Consider the following 14337-nt stretch of genomic DNA (forward strand, 5'->3'; position numbering starts at 1 on the left):
ATTGCCAAATCGTTGGCACTTGTCACAAGCTCTGACGTATGTATGGGCATTCTTCTGCATTGTTGGCCAATAGTATCCTGCACAGAGTAGCTTGTGCACCAAAGACCTTGATCCAGAATGGTTTCCGCAAACTCCTTCATGGACCTCCTTCATCACGTAGTCCGCTTCTTCATGGCCGAGGCATCTTAGGTATGGTCAGGAGAATCCTCTTTTGTATAGGACGTCTTTCATCAAAATGACCTGAGTAGCTTTAACCTTCAACTTCCTTGCGTCCTCTTTGTTGTTTGGTAGCTTGCCATCCTTGAGATACGCCGCTATTGGAGCCGTCCAACAGCGCCCATTGCTTACCTCCTGCATGCTAGTGCCATCTAATAATGATGAAAGCTGGATGAAGGATAATACCTGGTTAAGGATGATCATAGGTTCGGCTGAAGCTGCTATTGCAAGTCGGTCGGCATCTTGGTTCTCCTCCCTTGGGATTTGAACCATCTTGATTTAGAGGTTATTCGTTTGACCCTTCACTTCCTCAAGATACCTTTTCATCCTTACATTCTTACACTCATAGCTCCCGTTAACCTAGCTGGTCACGACTTGAGAATCGGAGTATACGACCATACTCTTAGCTCCTGCAGCTATTGCAAGGTCCAGTCCTGCTATCAAGGCCTCGTATTTCGCCTCATTATTGGTTGTAGAGAAATCAAGGTGGATCATGCATTCGATCTTATCTCCCTCCAGGGTGTGGAGTACAACTCCGACACCTTCAGCATGTCTATTGGAAAATCCATCTGTATGGACTCTCCACATGGGCGTCTCCTCTGCCCCCCAGTCTTTTATGATAGTGAATTCAGCGATGAAGTCTGCCAATATCTGTCCTTTCATGGCTGCCCGTGGTTGGTATCGAATATCAAACTCACTCAGCTCGATTGCCCATAGCGCCATCCGTCCGACAGCTTCAGGACTGCTCATTGCTCTTCGCAAGGGTTTATCTGTCAGGACATTTATGGTATGCACTTGAAAGTATGGTTTGAGTTTCCGCGCTGCAGTCACTAGTGCGAATGCGAGTTTTTCCATCTGAGGGTACCTTTCTTCTACTCCTCTCAGGGCCTGGCTTATAAAATACACGGGCTTTTATACCTTGTCTTCTTCTCTAATAAGAGCTGCACTAACCACTGTTGAGGAGACGACAAGCTATAGGAACAATTCTTCTCTCGGCATGGATGGGCTAAGCAACGGCGGAGCGGAGAGATACACCTTTAAATCTTCAAATGCCTTTTAGCACTCATCTGTCCATTCAAATGATCTTTTCAGTGTGTGAAAGAAGGGGAGGCATTTGACCGTCGTCCTTGATACGAATCTGTTCAAGGCTGTTATCTTGCCGTTCAAACTTTGTACTTCCTTTACCGTCCTTGGAGGAGGTAGTTCCATGTGTAGAAAGGGAAAATTTCTGACCTATCACAAGCTGATATATCATACTACCAAGTCCACAAAATACAACCAATTACAAAGCGCCACGTACTGCTACTAGGTTTTGCCATCACTATTCAGAAACTAATAGAAATTTGCCAAGTGTCATTGAAATAAAGGCATGAAACTGCATCAGCAGGTGTAAGCGATAACACAAGCAACCCTGCATATGTAAGCAATGACACAAACAGCCCTGCACGTGTAAGCGATGACATAAGCAATCCAGCACGTGTAAGCGATGACATAAGCGAACCAATCAGGTTGTGACACATGTCACCAATCAGACTCCACCACATGTCACTCACCCACCCCTAAACTCCTATAAATAGAAGCCTTCTTAAGACATTGAGGAGGACACACAGGACGGAGACAGAAGGACGAAAATATCTTGAGTTCAGAAATCCAGAAGCTCTGCCAAAATCAAACCCCAAAGCCTCCAAGAATTTCAAGAACTTCAACCTCGAATACAGACAACATTCGAAGCAAAATCATCCAAACTACTCGTCCAGGTCTCAAAGGTCACTAGAATCAAGCTCAAAAGCCTCCAGGAACCTCAACAAACCACAAATCAATGAAGCTCTACAAAATCAAGCCTCTAAAGCATCGAAGAACTTCCACCACAAACCTTCAAAGACGAAGAACGCCAAGAACACACGAAGAACACGAAGAACAAAGAATTTCTAACAAGCTCATAGCCAAAGATTCATTATAATTCCGTTTTAAAGACCTTCGATCCATTCTTCAGCTAAATTGAAGTACATTCGGTGTTCGAATCAAAATCACATTACCACAATTCCAATCAACAAATCTTTCAAGGAGATCAAATCAGAGGATCACTCTTTTGTAATCACAGAGAATTGTAACACATATTCATTAATACAAATTTGTATTTGTGAAACTATTTTACTTGTTTGATTTATTTCGAACTAAGAATTTAGTCGTCGACAAATTCTGGCATGCCCAGTGGGACATCTATGCCTCTCATCTTATTCTCCTTCAAAGAAAAAAAGATCTTCATCATCTTGCTACCAACTTCAATGGCCTCTAGCAAGAACATTCAAGCTTTAACAATAGCTACTTCAATTAAACTTGGTACAGCTACCACCAATAGTTGCATTGGAGCAATCGATTGTAGCCAACCTAAAGCTCACAATCAACTTTAATCTTAATCAATAAAGGAAGCCAAGGTCCAGACAATCATCTCCTTAGACCCTCTTAAAAGAAACAAGGTCATCAACAAGGACATCTCCATCTTGGAACACCTCAAGTATGGGGGCAAATTCCCTGCTTCCTTCACAAGAAGTTGGTCGCACGATTTCTCTCTCATCAAAGCGAACCAAAAAGATGAGATTTCACGTGCTCACTTCAATTCACTTCCTTCTCCATCATCTGTGGAAGTTGTGTCAGTCATGATGACTAACACCTCTACCATGGAAGAAAAGATGGTTGAAATGGAACAAAGGGTCATCCTTCTCACAAAAGCACTTGAAGATAAGGACCTCCAAATTGCAACTTTAATGAACAAACTCAAAGTAGAAGATCTTGGTGAATCAAGCCATGGTCATAAATTCACATCTGCGAAGGATGATGAAGGGAAAGAAATTGAAAACACTCCCCGACAAGAACAATCCACCTCAATGGCCTCAATATCTGTCCAACAACTGCAGGACATGATAACGAATACCATACGAGCACAATATGGAGGTTCTTCTACAAATTCTCTCATATATTCAAAACCCTATACGAAGTGCATTGACAATATGAGAATGCCAAATGGGTATCAACCCCCTAAGTTTTTGCAATTTGATGGAAAGGGAAACCCTAAGCAACACGTTGCTCATTTTGTAGAAACTTGCGAGAACGTAGGGACTCAAGTAGGCCTCTTTGTAAAGCAGTTCATTCGTTCACTAAAAGGGAATGCCTTTGATTGGTATACAGACTTAAAACCCGAGTTAATCGATAGTTGGAAACAACTTGAAAGGGAGTTCCTCAACCGGTTCTACAGCACATGCCATACAGTAAGCATGATGGAGCTTACCAATACTAAGCAGTGGAAAGACGAGCCCGTTGTTGACTATATCAATCGATGGCGTTCTTTGAGTCTAGACTGTAAGGATAGACTTTCTGAAATATCTGCTGTAGAAATGTTCATCCAAGGCATGCACTGGGGACTTCTGTACATCCTGCAAGGGATAAAGCCCCGAACATTCGAAGAACTGGCAACTCGTGCGCACGACATGGAATTAAGTATCTCTAGCCACGGAAATACAAAACCTCCCATACCTGAGGAAAGCAGAAAGGAAGTAAAGATGAATGATAGGAATGCAAAAGGCAATCTCAAAGACCCAATAACTGTTAACACTACCATAGTTAAGGTTCCAAGGAGAAAAGCAAAGGCAAATGAAAAACAACTTGAAGAATGGCAAAAGAACGAAGTGCATCATTTGACCTTTAAAGAACGTGAGCAGAAAGCATATCCGTTCCCCGATGAAGATGTGCCAAACATCTTAGAACAACTATTGCAATTGAAGCTAGTTAAATTGCCAGAATGCAAGCGACCAGAAGACATAGGGAAAGTTGATGACCATAACTACTGCAAATATCATCGCATCATTGGCCACCCAATTCAAAAATGCTTTGTCTTCAAAGAACAAATCATGAAGCTTGCCAAAGAAAACAAGGTTGATTTAGACCTTGATGAAGTTGTCGGGTCAAACCATGTGACCGTTGCTTGTGATGTACTTCCAACTCTCAAGCAGGGGGCAGACACCAATAAGGCTTACAAATTGATTGACAATGAGGGTGTAAGGATCGGCCCCATCAATGGGAAGTTCCTCAAATGCTTCTATGCTTGAAAATCAAGAATTGCTCCTCGGTAAGAGCTTAAACTACCCACTACAGCACTACAAGGGTACATGATGTTTTCCCATTACCTTTGAAAGTGTACAAATAAGGAGAAATTAATCCCACTCTATGTCACCATTTGCGAGTGTGGCGTAGTGGCTGGATGCCCATGTCGCCCCTAAGGCCAAGGTCTCGGGTTCGATTAGAGGTGATACCCACTATTGCGCAAATGGTACCCATGAAATGCCGTGGGGTGTAGGGCGAGGATTACACACGTGAGCCCTCCCTTTTTGTAAAAAGAAACAACAACAACAACAAAATCATGAAAAAAAAAAAACAAAACAAAGAAAAAAAAATCATCAAAATCATAAAAACAAAAAAATCATCAAAACCATAAAATGAAATAAAAAAGTCATCAAAAATAAAATTTTGTTGAACTACGTAATGACTTGATCTCTCTCCGAGGTACGTAGGCAGCTTAGTACTCTTCACTAAGTTCAGTCACATGAAAAGAAGAAGGATTGCCAATCTAGCTTGAGTTTTTCAAAACTCGTTGTAGTAGAAAATGAAGACTGTAAGGAGCTGACGTCGCTTAGCTTTCCTTGAAATGATGATAAATATAAATTGCTTCTTGGTTGTGGAGTAAAATAAAGTCTTCAACTTCTTTTGCAAGAAATGAAGTCTGCATGGCATTCCCCATCTTCTATAGACATTCTCCCACGTTTATAAAGTATGCTTTGCATCACTTATCTCTTGGGGGCATCTTCTTGTACCTTGCAAGTCTAAGCTACATCATCTCTCTTCTGGGTTATGCCACTTCATAGCTCTGAAATTTGAAGCACATCATCTCCCTTCTGAGTGGTGTTGTTTCACACCATGTCTCTGAAATCTAGACACGTCACCTTCCTCCAAACATCTGAAGTTGGTGTTGCATCATCTCTCCTCTAAGGGCATGTTTGTGCAATGTCAAAATCATGGCGGCATTCTTCTCACATCTACAAGGTTTTGTTGGCGTCTCTTTGCATCCTCAAGGTCTTGATGGGAGCTTCTTGAAACTTCAACATCTTGTTGGAATCTCTTTGCATCCTCAAAGTCTTGATGGGAGCTTCTTGAAACTTCAAGCTTTATTATAAAGGCCAATATTAGTGCAACTTTAATGCGAATGCAAGTGCTAATGTGGAATGTTGACGTTGCTTCATGGTATAGACAGATGTCTGCATGGCTTTGATGCAGATGAATTGTTGACATGGCTTCATGGTAAAGATGAATGTTGGCATGGCTTTGCTGTGAACGAAGTGTTGATATGGCTTCATGGCAACGATAAATATTGGCATGGCTTTGATGCAAAGGAAGTGTTGACGTTGCTTCTTGACAAAAATGAATGTCAGCATGGCTTCAATGCAAATGAACTGTTGACATGACTTCATGGCTAAAATGAATGTTGGCACGACAAAGATGGATGTCAGCACGGCTTCAGTACAAAGGAAGTGTTGTCGTGGCTTCATGGCAAAGATAAATATCAGCATGGCTTCAATGCAAATAAAGTGTTGAGGCAACTTTATGGCAAAAGAAGAGTGCTAGTGCATCTTCATTACAAAGGCAAATGGTGCTGCGACTTCATAGAAGACGCAAGTGCAAATATTGCTTCAATAGACAAATTAATGGTGATGCTTCATAGAAAATGCAAGTGTTGGTGCCGTTTCATGACAAAGATAGTGGTGACACGATTTCAATGCAAAGAAAAATATGGATGCAGCTTCATTGTAAAGGCAAGTGTTGATATGGCTTCAATACAAGAAAAAATGCTAGCACAGCTTCATGGTAAAGACTCTTGATGTAACTACGTTGCAAAGATTCTTGATATAGCTGTGTTGCAAATACAAGTGTTGGTACAGCTTAATTACCAATACCGGAGCTAGTACGACTTCAAAGACGAGTACTGGCGATAGCATCGTTGCCTAGCTAAATATCCTCATAGAAACGTCGTTGCAAAGACAAATATCACTAAAAGATTGTGGATGCAAGAAAAAAAATGTAACAACATGAAGGCATACGTCATTGCAAGAATGTTGCTATCAATGAAATTCCAAGCCACCAAATGAAGGCAAACACTTCCATGAGAACGTCAACATAAAGTTTGATATCAAAACCCAAAGTTCAAGAAAATTGTGCTGCAAAACAAAAACAAGCAACAAAAAAAATTGTCAGGGAAAAGATTTACCAAGAAAAAAATAGAAAAAAAGAAAAATGAAAAGAAGAAGCAAACAAGTACAAAGAAATGAGATTAAAAAAAAATCTTGAAAGCAAGAGAAGAAAGCTGAAGATGTTCCTCAGTGATGAAGGCAATAGCATGCCTTTATATAGAAAACTACTGAGAACGGTTTCACCAATCAGCAAGTGGTATTCACGTTTCAGAAGTATGTAGCTCAAATTCAGATTTTGCAAACTCAAATGCACTCAAAGTCAGGGAAGTCTGCGCCAAACCTTGAAAAAAGAAAGGGAACCACAGAGAAGACTAAGATGGCAACCAGTCCAACAATGTGCGCCTTCTCCTCTTCTGAATTTCAAAATCCTCTGACAAGATGTCACAAAAATCAACCCATAAAAATCTTCTGAGGACTTTGAACAAACAAGAAGATAGCAACAAAGTCCAACAATGCCCACTGGCTTCTCTTTCAAATTTCTACATCCTCTGACAAGATGACAAAAAAAAAAAAAAAATCAACCCACAGGAGTCTTCTACAACCTTCGATCCACCAAACCTGAAAATTTCAGGCCTAGATATTGAGCCACGCGCTGCCACACATGACCACAAATTCTCAAGTGACCCACGGGTTTCTCATTCAAATCTGTGCAAATCTGAGAACCATTTTACAAAACTGATGCCACCATTAGAGCTATCGGCCTTCGATCTACAAAACCTGAAATTTTTAGGTCCAAAAAATCTACCACGCGTCGTCACAAGCTCGCGATGACCACCGGTTTAATCCCTCAAAACTGTGCAAATCTGTGCACAATTTCACAAAACTGACCATACAGGGGTCTTCTACGACCTTATAACTACAAAACCTGAAATTTTCAGGCCCAAAATCACACCCACGCGCCACCACGCTCCGCCAGAAGTTCTGACCAACAAGCACGTGCTCCCACGCGCCACCCTCATCTTCCACGCGCATACACGCGCCAGACCATCTCTCCACGCGCGTCACACGAGCGTGCACGCGCCAAGTGCAATTGGATGAAATCATTGATGACGTCATCATCCAAGAACCGGTTCAAGCCGGACCGACCGAACCCGACCCAGATTCGGACCGCCTGAAAAAAAAAATATATATATATATATATGTATATATTACTAGTTGGAATTTTGACTTTGATAAAAAAATCAAAATCAAAATCAAAAATTTCAAAACAAAGCTGTCCCACTCAATTTTTCGTGTACTTTCCAATTTTGGGATCTGTTTTTTTCAACTGAGACTTGAAAATTGCACAAATAGTCCAATTTCTAAAAAAGTTGACTTTCACACAAATCTTGACCAAAAGTCAAAATTTTTGAGATGGACCTGCCCTACTCAGTTTTTCGTGTACTTTTCAATTTTGGGATCTGTTTCTTCAACCAAGACTCAAAAATTGCACAACAGTCCAATTTCTAAAAAGTTGACTTTTGCACAAATCTTGACCAAAAGTCAAAATTTTGAGATGGACCTGTCTTGCTCAATTTTTCACGCACGTTCCAATTTTGGGGTCTATTTATTTATTTGAGAATTCAAAATTGCTCAAATAATGTGATTTTACAACTATTGGCTTTGATGAAAACTTTGACCGAAAATCAAGATGTTCGAGCAAAGCTTGTCCTATCAGGTTTTCACAAAGATTTTGATTTTGAAATCTGCGTATTTGTTTTGGACTTAGAAACCACCAATCTAACCCACTTTTCCAAAGTACTAGCGGTGTCCAAAATTTAAACTCTCAAGATCATAATTTGAGATCCATCCATTTGGTCTGGATTCCCTCAAAATTATCCTCCAGACTTGATCAAGGCTCCCCTTTTAAAGAACAGACGAACTCTTACAAGTATGTCTCAAAATTGAAATTACATTGAGTCACTACTTCAGCCTACCATTTCCGTCGGTGCCTACCAGTCTCCAACCTAACATTCTCATTCGGCGCCTACCATTCCCATCCACCATTCTCACCAAGAGGTCTCGTCCGCCATTCTTAACTACCCAACTACCATTCTTCATCTCTTCGCTATAAATAGAAGGGCCGGATCCACTAAAACCCATCAAGAAAAAAAAAACACATACACTGAATCATGAAATGAAGATTTGCTTCTTTCAAATTTTCAAATTGTCCTTCTCACAGCCAGTTCTCACTATGGCCTCGTCATTCTCAATACCTAGCAACCAAAATCGCTTCATAATCAGTTTGAAATCAACCCCTTTATGGTTCAGTAGTAACCCTTCTCACAACATCATCACTGTTTTAGGATTCAAACAAATTTTGTTTCCTTACATAATGACCACATTTGTTCATAAAGTTACTCATAACAAGGTCTGCATCGACCTTCCATGCTTCCTTGGAATTGGTTGGCCAGGAAATCCAAATCCAGTAGAGACACCTGTTCTTAAAATCAGGGCTTCCGTAATCTCTCTCCAACTGTTTGGTCTCCCTTCAGAAGCAGTGGTTCGGAACAAACAGCAGCTTGGCTGGTTTCTAAAACCAGGATCACAAGTTAGCTCCACCTTTCATTTGTTGTGCTTTCCCAACAAAGTTGCGTTAGGTGAAGGTGGTAAAAAGTGATGGGGTATCCTACAAATTGTCTCCCATCCAACACTTACGATGACCTCTAAGGTACCAGCTCATCAAAAATTAGCCTTTGGTGTCGGCAAATGGTTGCCAAAGCTTCATTCCATGTTTCCGCCAACGCGGAGCCCAAATGTCATCGTTGTTGGTACCACAAAACACACTTTCTGGAATTACTCCAACTTAAGATCAGCTTGAAGAATTTCAAAAAATATACTTCTAAAATTACTTCAACTTAATGTCCGTCAGTATGGTCCAATTATACATGCACATTCAACGACTTGCCGTCGGACCTCATTCTGCATGCAGCCAGTCCCACATCTGAAGGTGTACTTCCTAGAGACATCTACGCCAGAGAGTCCCCAACATGCAGGGTCAAGGCCATGGTGTCATATGTTTCACCTATTCACTTTGCTTCATCACCATCTTCTTCACCACCACCACCAGCAAACCCAGAATCCCTTCTGAAATTACCTTAACTTAACCTGAGTGATGCAATAACACAAGCACATTCAACCACACTCCCACATGTTCTCTCTGTGATCCGAAGTATATCCTTCAGATATTACTTCACCAGAAGTTCTTAAAAATAAGAGGCTAGCTCCAGAGCTCTGCATGCTGTACCCAGCCAACATTCTCACCTCTTCTCCATCTTCAACACCCTGTGATGGCCACCAACGATCCAAAATACTCTTCTGAAATTACCTCAGCTTAACCTCTACCGAAATGTTTCAATCTTGCAAGTATATCCAACTTCTTGCAAATAACTTTCAGCCTCACCAACCCACTCCAAGTACCATTGAACACTCTTTTGAAATTACTTCAACTTAACCTCTGCTGAGAAAGCTCGATCACGCGAGTATATTCAAATACTCGCAGACCCCTTCTCGGTCTCATCAAAGCCTTTCATATGGGTGGGTCTACTCTTTTGAAATTACTTCATCCTGTTAAAAGCTCCACCACCTTCAGCTATTTCACTAGAAGAGTCAAGCATAAAAATCCATTTTTTTCAAGACTCATTCACTCACCACACTCCAAAACTGTGTGCATGAACGAGTCTCGAGGGGGCATTTGTAGAGAGGGAAAATTTCTGACCTATCATAAGCTGACACATCATACTACCAAGTCTACAAAATACAACCAATTACAAAGCGCCACGTACTGCTACTAGGTTTTGCCATCATTATTCAGAAACCAATAGAAATTTGCCAAGTGTCATTGAAATAAAGGCATGAAATTGCATCAGCAAGTGTAAGCAATGACACAAGCAACCCTGCATATGTAAGCAATGACACAAGCAGCCCTGCACGTGTTAGCGATGACACAAGCAATCCAACACGTGTAAGCGATGACATAAGCAGACCAATCAGGTTGTGACACATGTCACCAATCAGACTCCGCCACGTGTCACTCACCCACCCCTAAACTCCTATAAATAGAAGCCTTCTTAAGACATTGAGGAGGACACACAGGATGAAGACAGAAGGAAGAAGATATCTTGAGTTCAGAAATCTAGAAGCTCTGCCGGAATCAAACCCCAAAGCCTTCAAGAATTTCAAGAACTTCAACCTCGAATACAGACAACATTCGAAACAAAATCATCCAAACTACTCGTCCAAGTCTCAAAGGTCACTAGAATTAAGCTTAAAAGCCTCTAGGAACCTCAACAAACCACAAATCAACGAAGCTCTACAGAATCAAGCCTCTAAAGCATCGAAGAACTTCCACCACAAACCTTCAAAGATGAAGAACGCCAAGAACACACGAAGAACACGAAGAACAAAGAATTTCTAACAAGCTCATAGCCAGAGATTCATTGTAATTCCGTTTTAAAGACCTTCGATCCATTCTTCAGCTAAATTGAAGTACATTCGGTGTTCGAATCAAAATCACATTACCACAATTCCAATCAACAAATCTTTCAAGGAGATCGAATCAGAGGATCACTCTTTTGTAATCACAGAGAATTGTAACACATATTCATCAATACAAATTCGCATTTGTGAAACTATTTTACTTCTTTGATTTATTTCGAACTAAGAATTTAGTCGTCTACACCATGATTGCCTTCACCTTCTCTGGGTTGACTTCAATGCCCCTCTAGAATACCATAAATCCCAAGAATTTTCTTGCAGTTACCCCGAACGCGCACTTGTTCAGATTCAACTTCATTTTGTATAATTGAAGAGTATTGAAAGTCTTTTGGAGGTCGCTCATGTGATCGGACTCCCGAATGCTTTTCACTAACATATCATCTACATAAACCTGCATGTTTCTGCCAATTTGGTGTGTGAACATCTTGTTCATTAATCTCTGATATGTGGCTCCGGCATTTTTAAGCCTGAAAGGCATTACTTTGTAGCAGAAAAGCCCCTGACTTGTTACGAATGAGGTTTTTTCTTGATCAACCTCATCCAATTTAATTTGGTTGTAGCAGAGAAGGCATCCATGAAGCTCAAGAGTTCGTGTCCTGCAGTGGAATCTACCAAGGTGTCAATGCACGGGAGTGGGTAACTATCCTTAGGGCAAGCCCTATTCAGATCTGTGAAGTTGATACACATTCTCCACTTTCCATTGGTTTTCTTGACCATTACTACGTTTTCCAACCAATCCAGGTAGTACACTTCGCGTATGAAGTCTGCTTTTTGTACTTCCTCAGCTATGGCTCAATCTTGTTCCGGGGCGAACACTTGCTTCTTCTGTCGGACAGGAGAGAATGAGGGTGATACGTTCAACCTGTGGACTATGACCGATGGGTCGATCCCTAGCATGTCCTCATGACTCCCTGCAAAAACATCTTGGTTTTCCTTGAAGAATAATGTAAGCGCTTTTCGGACTGTTTGGCTAGCCAAGGTGCCAATTCTTGTGGTCCGTTCGGGCCTAGAATCGTTGAGGTGTACTTCTTCTAACTCTTCCACTAGTTCTGCTACCGTTCGCTATTCCTCGATGTTCATTGCTTGCAGATGGTTATCCATTTCCATCGTGGCAATGTAGCATTCTCGTGCGGCCACTTGATTCCTACGCAGCTCTCCAACTCTGTATTCGGTAGGGAATTTGACCATTAAATGGTATGTCGAGGTTACAGCCTTCCATGCATTGAGAGTGGGCCGTCCAAGGATGGCGTTATAGGCAGAAGAGCAATCGACCACAAGAAAAACTACATCCTTGGTTATTTGCTGGGGATAGTCTCTGACCGTCACAGACAACGTGACGACGCCCAAAGGGTAGACCCTTGTTCCTCTGAAGCCAACGAGTGGTGCATTTGTTGGGATCAGTCGTTCTCTACCAATCCCTATTTTCTAGAATGCGGGGTAGTAAAGGATATCCGCTAAGCTTCCGTTATCAACCAAAACTCGATGCATGTTGTAGTCCCTTGCCCGTATGCTGATGACAAGCGTGTCGTCATGTGGGTGGTAAAGGCATCGCGCATCTTCTTCCGAAAACCCAATGTTGGGGTTATCAAGTCGCGCCATTTTTGGTGAGGAACTCGTCAGGTGGACGCTTTGAACCATCCGTAAATATGTTTTTCGGGCCTTTTTAGATGACCCTACAGAAGTAGTGCCCCCTACAATCATCCGTATGTCTCCTACAAGTGATATGGGATGCTCGTTTTCTTGTCGGGGGTTTTGTTCCTAGAGTTGATCCGTTCTTTCCTTCCTTACAAACCTCTACAACCTTCCTTGCCTAATGAAGGCTTTAATTTGCTGTTTTGAGTCATAACAATCCGTCGTGTCATGGCCATGATCACCATGAAAACAGTAGAATCTATCCTTTGGCCTCTTGTTCGGATCTCCCTTCAGCTTGCCAGGAAACATCAAGGTTCCTTCATCTTTGATCTACATTAATACTTGGTCGATTAGGGCTGTGAGAGGGGTGAAGTTCATGAATCTTCCCGCAAGTGTTTTGGGTCATCGATCTTCCCGTTGCTCCCCAGTTCTAGCCATCTTCCATCCCTTATCTGATCATATGTCTTTCTGCCTTTCTCTTTTTCTAGGTTTTTCCTCTCGGGCCAGCAATGCATCTTCTGCGTTCATGTACTTCGTTGCCCTGTAGAGCACATCTGACATTGTCTTCGGGTCATTCTTATATAAGGAAAATAAGAACTTACCTTTTCGCAGCCCGTTTGTGAAAGCTGCTACCAATATCTTGTCATAAAAACTTCGTCTATCGAGAAAGCCTCTTTGTTGATGCGGGATATGTATGACCTTAGCGTCTCGTCTTCCCGTTGCTTAATACTCATCAAATAGGCTGTGGACTTCTTATATCGGTGGCCTCCGATAAAGTGTGAAACGAATTAAGCACCTAACTCCTTGAAAGTGCTGATCGAATTCGATGTCAGTTTGCTGTACCATATCCTCGCAGGCCCCTTCAACATAGTGGGGAAGGCTCTGCACATGATCTCATCCGGCACACCTTGAAGGTGCATTATGGTCTTGAAAGATTCTAGGTGATCTAAGGGGTCCTTAGACCCGTCATAACTCTCCACTTGAGGCATGCGAAACTTTGGGGGAAGGGGGCATGAACTAACAAGTGTTGTGAAAGGTGAATCAGTTTGCTGGACCAAGTCATTGAGGTCGCTGGATACTCGACCCTTGAGGGCATTCATCATCACATCCATCTGTTCCCTCATCATCTGCATCTCAGCGGCTATGTGAGAAGGGAGAGTGTCCGAGAAAGATGGTCGGTTGGTTCCCTACCTCTTCGGTTTGCTCGGAGTGTGGCTACCTTCAGGTCCTTCCTGATTTCTCCTCTCAGCACTTGTTCCTTCCTAGTCCTCCTCCTGTGTGCTGAGATGCGCATTCCTCTGTTGCAACTGCTCCTCCAAATCATGATTCTGCTTGGTCAGGCGTTCGACTGCTGCCGCGAGCGTTTGGACTTGCTTTTCAAAGGCCGTGGCGTGCGGTTCGTCGCCCTGATTGTTGGTTGTTGCCATTGATCGTGTGAGTACCATGCAACTTTTTATCTCAAGGATAAAGCAAAGGCTGATCACTCGCTCTTTCCCACAAACGACGCCAACTGATGATGCCAAAAAATCACCAATAAGCTGCAAGCACTCTCAAATCGAAACAATATTTACAAAAAAAAAAAAAAAAAAAAAAACTAACAGAGAGCACCGATGTGGTACCAGCCAAAAACCTTCTGAAGGTCAAGTTAGAATTTTTCACAACCCTAGAGTGCCAGAGTTGAGTTAATAATGCATACCTTAATTTATAAGGGTTTTAG

The 14337-nt window shown here is 41.9% G+C and overlaps 1 protein-coding gene across 1 annotated transcript in view; it reads right to left on the reverse strand.

Moving 5' to 3' along the window:
• Nucleotides 1–3995: 3995 nt before the first annotated feature.
• The window catches only part of LOC142633053 (argininosuccinate synthase, chloroplastic-like), a 60853-nt gene continuing 50511 nt past the window's right edge, over nt 3996–14337 (reverse strand). Inside the window, exon 9 of the mRNA XM_075807332.1 lies at nt 3996–4057. Within this exon, the coding sequence (XP_075663447.1) occupies nt 3996–4057 (62 nt within the window). The remainder of the gene's footprint in view (nt 4058–14337) is intronic.

Source organism: Castanea sativa, chromosome 4 (genome assembly GCF_040712315.1).
Source record: "Castanea sativa cultivar Marrone di Chiusa Pesio chromosome 4, ASM4071231v1".
Lineage (NCBI taxonomy): Eukaryota > Viridiplantae > Streptophyta > Magnoliopsida > Fagales > Fagaceae > Castanea > Castanea sativa.